The 7,868-nt window shown below is 34.2% G+C and overlaps 1 protein-coding gene and 1 long non-coding RNA gene across 2 annotated transcripts; both read left to right on the plus strand.

The window, feature by feature from the left end:
- The first annotated feature begins 366 nt into the window (after positions 1–366).
- LOC109620147 (uncharacterized) lies at positions 367–979 on the plus strand. The gene is made up of 2 exons (XR_002200845.3): positions 367–563; positions 861–979. It is a non-coding gene; the product is annotated as an uncharacterized lncRNA (long non-coding RNA).
- Positions 980–4,427: 3,448 nt separating this feature from the next.
- Positions 4,428–5,171, plus strand: LOC136272604 (uncharacterized). Its single transcript, XM_066074359.1, has 2 exons — positions 4,428–4,432; positions 4,805–5,171. The coding sequence occupies exons 1-2, from the start codon at positions 4,428–4,430 to the stop codon at positions 5,169–5,171; spliced, it is 372 nt and encodes a 123-aa protein (XP_065930431.1).
- The last annotated feature ends 2,697 nt before the right edge of the window (positions 5,172–7,868 follow it).

Consider the following 7,868-nt stretch of genomic DNA (forward strand, 5'->3'; position numbering starts at 1 on the left):
TCAATTGATAAGAGACAAAATCGATATCTTCTTTTTTATTTTAACAAAGTGGGTTATTGTTTCTTTATTTAAAGAATCTTATAAGGACATATTCATTAGATAATATTGAAATATAGTCTAACTAGGGAGGAGATTCCCTTGTACTGCAAGTGGGGATAATCTAGATACTTATTTATCATTTAATATTGAGGTACATTCCACATCAGAACAAAAAAGAAATAAGTGAAGCGAGAAAGGATCTTCTTTTGTATGTTCTCTTTATGAGCACAATATTTTAAACATGTTTCCTTTAAAACAAAAATAACTTTTTTTAAAAATGAATTTGGTATTTTTTTATTGTCTTGTACAAAAATACTTTACAGCCACGTCAAAAAGAATCGTAGAGATGACAACTTCCGGGGTAGCTGTGCTTGCTCTCGCCGCTGTCCTATTTCTGGCAGAGCCTGTCACCTCGCAAATGTACCAACAGGCGACTTACGGCCAGGGCGTATATGCTCAATACCCAAAACCCATGATTGTACCTGCAGCTCCGCAATCGGACATCACTGTTTTCATTATACCACGTAATATATTTAACTTTTCTTTGTCCTAGACGCTCTGATTTTAAACCAATGCATACGGCGCAAAGTAATAGAAACGGTTGAACTTATTTGAACTCATTATTTATAATTATCTATCGAACGTTTTGAAAATGTCTCGTGTACAAATAAATGTAAAATCAAATCTACACGCAAATTGAAAAAAAGAGCATTTCATTTCCTTGAAGAGCACGGTCTTAGTTATGTAACTTACCCAATCATAGTGGTATTTTTGTATAATAAAGATACGTTCTAATGAAATCATTCATTTCTTGATTCCAGTTATTCTCATTGTGTTGGTCATCGTCTGTATACCGGTACTGATTGCCAGTTCTTCAAGCACGTTCGAAAAAGAAACCACAACTAAACCTCCATATAAGCCTACTACTGAGGAGGAATACTGGTCTAAATATAGAAAATAACCCGCAAAATATCCCGCCAACTGACCTGAAGAATTTCCGAGAATCTCTAGAAATTGAAATGAATAAATAAATAAATGGATGATTCCACAATGTCTGGTGTTGTTGATTTGTTTTGTACAGATTCTCGTCTCATGGTGAAGATAATTGTCTAGTGTACAATTAAATGTAAAAGCAAATTTACGAACAAATGGAAAATTATTTCATTCCCTTGGGGAAGGCAGTCTAAGTTATGGAACTTGTGCCCAATCTCAATTGTATTTTTGTATAATAAAGATACGTTCAAATAAAATCATTCATTTCTTGATTCCAGATATACTCATTGTGTTGGTCATCGTCTGTATACCGGTACTGATTGCCAGTTCTTCAAGCACGTTCGAAAAAGAAACCACAACTAAACCTCCATATAAGCCTACTACCGAGGAGGAATACTGGTCTGAATATAGAAAATATCCCGCTAAATATCCCGGATACTGACCTGGAGAATTTCCGAGAATCTCTAGAAAAGGAAACGAATAAATAAATAGATGAATTCCACAATGACTGGTGTTGTTGATTATCGTCTCGTGGTGCAAATAATTTATTCTACACATTATAAACAACAATTTTAATACAGACAGAGTTTTATCAAATTCACACGAAGTTTTATTACCAACGGTTGTCAATGAAATCTTACATGACCAAGCGTTTTGTTTTTTTGAAAAAAAGTAATATACTCATTAATATAATCTTACCAAATGATAATTTTCAAATGAAATGTCATCATGACTATTGCCTGATTAAGTCAATAATTCCATGGAAGGAATACAATACATCGATTACGCTGAAGATTCCTTCTCCCGGCAGGAATTTTAATTACTCTCGCAAAGTTCAGTTTTTCTTATCCTGGACTATCAATCGCATTTTTTACAATGTTTCAATGTAACAATTGTAGCCTATTTGCAAATTAATTTTTATATTACTATTAAAGTAAATCATATACTTACCTGTATTATATATAGTAAATATTTTCAAAAATTACTATAAAACAGGAGATATAAAAAGCCATATTATTAAAAAATGGCAGAAATGGTTAATAATCCATTAAAACCAAAAGTATACACTACTGTAAGCCTGATTTAATAATGTCTCCATTTCACGCTTATAAATGTTACTGTTAGAGAACAAGGACTAGGGCTGCCATAAGAAGACACAGAACACTGATTACTGGCACACCGGCGCTGGAAGCTGAAAGTAGATGATCTTTACAATCTTCAGCAAACTATCGCTAAGAAAAAGTCTATATAAAAATAAGGTGGAAGATGTATATAGAAAAGGGTCAAGGGTCACTTGTTTATGATTCAATCCTGAGGAAGGCTAAATGGTCAACAAGTTATGCATCGGATCTACCTTAAATTTTCATATATAATATTTTTGGTCTAAATCATGACTTTAAAAAAAGGAAGAATTCAAATATTCTGATTTTCTGATTTTAAAATTTTCCTATATCTTTAAACATTGCTCTTTCTTTTAAGGGAGTAATATAGTTTAAAAAAAATCATTATCATTCAGTCCTCTTGCATTGGGTGTAACAACAGTACTAGTATAAAATTTAATTTTATCTCATACGTGTGGTGTATAATACCCGTGTTATAAACCTTTGCTAAATCAAACGGGTGATGCTTTATCAAATACTTCCGGTCCGAACTAATTTTGACACAGTCTCTCACTTCAACGCTTCAGTGACCTATTTTCGAAGATTTGCTGGTACTTTTAACATAACTATATTTCCTACAAAAATTGATATAAAATTGATTTTGTCAAAGACTTAAATTACAAATATGAAGGAAAACACATGGCTGCGTAGCATAGGCGTCGGAACCCGGGATATTGGGGGGGGGGGGGGGGGAGGGGGGCTTATAGCCCTCCCCCTCCCACCACATTTTGAGCAAAATTATACATAACCGTTACCAAAAGACTTTTTTCTTGTTTGTCAAGATTTGGATAAGTTTAGCCCACTTCAAACCTTCAAATTGCCTTTTGTAGTTTATAAAACTGCAAATTACGTTAACTTTCCATCAAGGGGTTCATCCTGACGACGCGATGAAGACAGAGCGTACTGGTTGTGTTTATATACAAGAACTTACCGAAATAATGTTTCATAAGACTTTGATTCCACCGCCAGTAAGCATCCTTATTCACTATTTTCAGTTTCGAATCATTAGGCTGGTGTTTGTGTTATAAAACATCAACAACTGTTCCTTGCTGAGTCAATTCAAACTAACTAGCATTCGCAACTATGTGTATGTCAACAAACTTGATATTTCAAGTCTTCTGATCAGTATTTCCATTTAATCAAATAAATAAGCTCTAAGAATAATTATTAAGAGTTAAAAAAATATTTCTCAGTTTATTTCAGTGAAACTTTACATTAAAACAGTTAGATTTATCCCAGAAATGACGTACTAAACTGTATTGCGCAAGGCATTAATAACCGCATAACACAACGTTGCATCATCGTTTTTAATCTTTGAAAAAAAAATCAATTCGGGTCATATAAGGGATTGTCTCTTAAGCTTCATAATATAAATCAAAGTGTATGAGATAAATAGAACATCTACAATTGTGTGATTTTATATTTGCTTTATCCAACTCGTTGAAATGGTTATATTCGCTCGGCCAGCCTTGCGAATATATACACCATTTCAACTCGTTGGATAAAGCAATTATAAAATCACACAATATAGGTATCCTCTATACATCTTACATCTTATATCTTACTAAAACTAAGCAACTTTAGTTAAAGGTTTGAAATCTAATACAAACTTTAATACACCCTTCCTTTTGCGTCTTTATGAATGTGAATTTTTTTAGCTAGTATTTTATTCTTCTGCTTTTCCACGCCCCAATATTAACTTAATTTGCCGATTAACCACTGCTATGACATTTTAGGAAAAACAAACATTATTAGAATGGAACTATTCAAAGAGCAAGTGTAAAAAATAGTTGTATCTGACTGGTAACAGAAATTGTAAAATATGTTTAAAAATCTACGAGAATTCGTTTTGTATCACATATTTCAATGTAGATGTTATGTAATATATTTCCTGTATTGACTCATATGAAACATTTTTAAGAGAAGCAAAGATAATTCATCATCGTCATCGATTATTAATCAAATGAAAATAATTTTCTACAAATCTATTTAGAAGGTGCATGTTTTCTGTGTAAACTTGCATCCTCTTGTGATATATGTTACACTTATTGAAATGGTGTTTGAGCTTTGCAGACTGAATATAAGATGCGCGAATTTATATTTTTGTTGAGGAGGGATGGTGTTTAAGGAATTCAATATCTTTACCATTAGTTTCCGAGGCCCATGTTTGTTTATCTTACGTTGTATTTTTTCAGGGGAGTACAGACCCTCCTTTTAGATCCGCGGATGTTTGAGATGAGGTTAGATTATCATGATGCAAAAAATTGTTTAGTATATTATATATCTAAAGAGGCTGAATGTAGTAAATTAATGACCAATCAGATTTTGAGTATGATTTGTAAAATTATAAACTATTATAATTAAATAAGCTTTTGAATATTAGTAATTGTAGTGCCTTTATCTAAATAAACACTTTTTATAGGTGTCTATAGAGTCTTAGAATAGCCACGACCATCAAACCCTCTTGTGTCAGTATTGAAATAAAAAAAGGCGACTATAAAAACCCCTTGATGGTACTAAGAAATTCTGGAGTGAACCTGAGAGTTGCATTGTTGAGGGAACTGTAGAAACCTTGACTGAACCTGAGAACATGATATTTGCAATGAGCGTAGTGAGGAAAGCCTGAGTGACCATGAGGTCGATGCAGAGGAAAGCCTGGGTGACCATGAGGTCGACACTGAGGAAAGCCTGAGTGACCATGAGGTCGGCACTGAGGAAAGCCTGAGTGACCATGAGGTCGGCACTGAGGAAAGCCTGAGTAACCATGAGGTCGACACAAAGGGAAGCCTGAGTGACCATGAGGTCGACTCTAAGGAAAGCCTGAGTGACCATGAGGTCGATGCTGAGGAAAGTCTGAGTGACCATGAGGTCGATGCTGAGGAAAGCCTGAGTGACCATTGGGTCGATGCTGAGGAAAGCCTGAGTGACCATTGGGTCGACACTGTGGAAACTCTGAGTGACCATGAGGTCGGCACTTAGGAAAGCCTGAGTGACCATTGGGTCGACACTGTGGAAACTCTGAGTGACCATGAGGTCGGCACTTAGGAAAGCCTGATTGACCATTGGGTCGACACTGTGGAAACTCTGAGTGACCATGAGGTCGACACTGAGGAAAGCATGAGTGACTCTGAGCCCATTACTGAGGAAACCCTCTTAGATCTTTCGGATTTTCAATAATGAGAAAATATGAAGTGCTTCAAAAAGTTAAAGATGAGCGCCATGGACATTAATTGTTAATATCACTGTTCATAATTCAATATGTAAAATAATGGTAAAAGGTGATCAATAAAATTTGATGCCATAACAAAAGCCTTATTAGAGAAAATAAACTGTTAAGATTATTTTCCAATCTAATTCCTTCTGTCTTCAATTTTATAACGTTTGTAAGTAATTGAAAAAAGTTTATAGATGCAAGAAAATATGATCAGTTCATTATATCTTCCTTTTGTTGTTATCAATGTTCGAAAAATATTGAAAACAAAAATACAACAATGTACCGTATAATTATCATCTACAGACATATACACTAGGTTTACATATGATCGGAGAGGGTAACATTTTTTGGCTGAAATATTACCACTGTGTTCGTTATCGCCAAATGTCATTTTTAGGAGGAATATTTATCTAAAATAATTTATGCATATTTACAATATGACTAGTAGTGTCATCCACCTTTACATAAGACGTGGTGGTGGTGCCATTAATTTCACAATTTGGTAAAGGTCTTCCTGCTCAATGCAATCATGTACGCATGTGTCCAACAAAATATCTAGTAGTAGAGAACGCCGTTTAAGATTTTTTCATACAGTTCGGATCAGACCCAACCAAACGGAAAGTAAACTCCAACTTAACCCTGGGTTTACTTACTGGGATTACTCTGGTTTACTACAGTGGACCCAGAGTAAACCCAAAGTAAACCCAGAGTGGACACAGATAGTAAACCCCGATCAGAAAATTACCCCTGAAAGCTGACGCTACATGTGTATTCGGAATATACAAGGGGCGTGAATTACAGGCAGTAAGATGGTAAAATAAAATACAGGTCTGCTTAATACTGCGTACAGTTGACCCAAAAAGCAGTTCTCGAGTTAACCCAAAGTAAACCTCGAGCAAACCCAAAGTAAACCCCGAGTGTCTACAGATTTTCAAAAAGTAAACCCGAAATAAACCCTGAAAGTAAACCCGGGGCTTAGTTGGGGTTTACTTTGGTGTTAAGTTGGGTCTAATTGGTACTGTACAGGTATATCTTCCCCCGATTTTTATCCAATATGTATGGCTCCAAGGCAGCAGAAGTCTAGGAAATTAATCATACGATGTACCTTCCTCTCAGCATAGGAAAGCTTCACAGCAAAATGACCATCATCCATCTTAAAGTTTCTTTGGGAGGAAAGATTTTTTTTGGCGGGGTGGGGGGGGGGGGAGAATTGGACAACACAAAATGCATGAAGACGGTCAAATTCCGACGGCAAAAGAACTGGGTTTACTCTACTGTGCTTTAAGAAGGGTAAAAAATATTAAAGGTTTTTTAACTGAGCTTAACATGTTACGGAAGTATCAGATTCATTTTGAGAAATTCAACGATAAATTCATAGTTTATAAGCTCAGCAAAATAAGTGTCAAAAATGAAACACGTGCAGTAATGTAGACTGATTAACTATAACAAAAAAGAATAAAAAATAATACCTTGCAAAAAACAAATCAAAATACTCACTTGAAAAACAGGTATTTAACGCATCCAAATTGTTAAGCAAGCCTCGAAAATTTTTAAAACTGAGCTATCTTTTGTTTAATAACTAGATCAATCTATATTGCCGTACAACGGTGACTGTTCAGGAAAGGTTGATCATCATAGCTAATGAAAAAGTAACATACAAGAGGTCAGAATCTAAACATATGATGCCACAGCGATCTCGCCAAGCAGGTTTAGTTTACTTCGAGATAAGGCACATAAATTATATGCTTCGAGTGGCTACGTTTAAAAGGACATACGGTCCTCTAATGTTAGTGCAATTTTAGGTAATATCCAATCTTCTGATTGTAACTAAAGTCAAATGTAACCTTTTATGATCATTGGATAGAAAACCCGACGAATGAATTTAAGCATCATGAAAACAAACACTGTATATAACACATAAAAACAAAATTAGTCAGTTGGTAGACCTTAAAAAGTAAGTTTCTATACACTGGTATTTATACCACCTAGAACAGATAATGTTGCTATACTTTTGTTATCATTCTTATGGTTTTCAATGAAATGTAATTTCAAATAATTTTTCAGTCTGTTTTATTAATTTATTTGACTGGTTGCTTTGAGATAAAATTATTCTTTTTAAAAATATCTTTATATCAATATCAATATACTCCTCCTAGGCATCTGATCCTACATTTATCTCTTTAGAGATCCGTGTTGCTCTGCTTTAAATTTTTATTTCGCTTTGTGGATTGTTGAGATGGTTGACAATTTGTTATTGTCATTTTTTATCAAAAACAAATAATTAAAAGCAGATTGGCGCTTATGAAAATTTCCATATGAAGTGATTAGACACCATATTATTTTTTTTCTTCCTTTTTAAAAAAAAACAAAGCGGATTTTGTTACTTTATTAAAAGAAATAAATACGGTCATATTTTTAAAAAGCTATTGAAATATAATCTAACGAAGAGGAGATTCTGCAAG

The sequence above is a fragment of the Magallana gigas genome, chromosome 2, assembly GCF_963853765.1.
Source record: "Magallana gigas chromosome 2, xbMagGiga1.1, whole genome shotgun sequence".
NCBI classification, from domain to species: domain Eukaryota; kingdom Metazoa; phylum Mollusca; class Bivalvia; order Ostreida; family Ostreidae; genus Magallana; species Magallana gigas.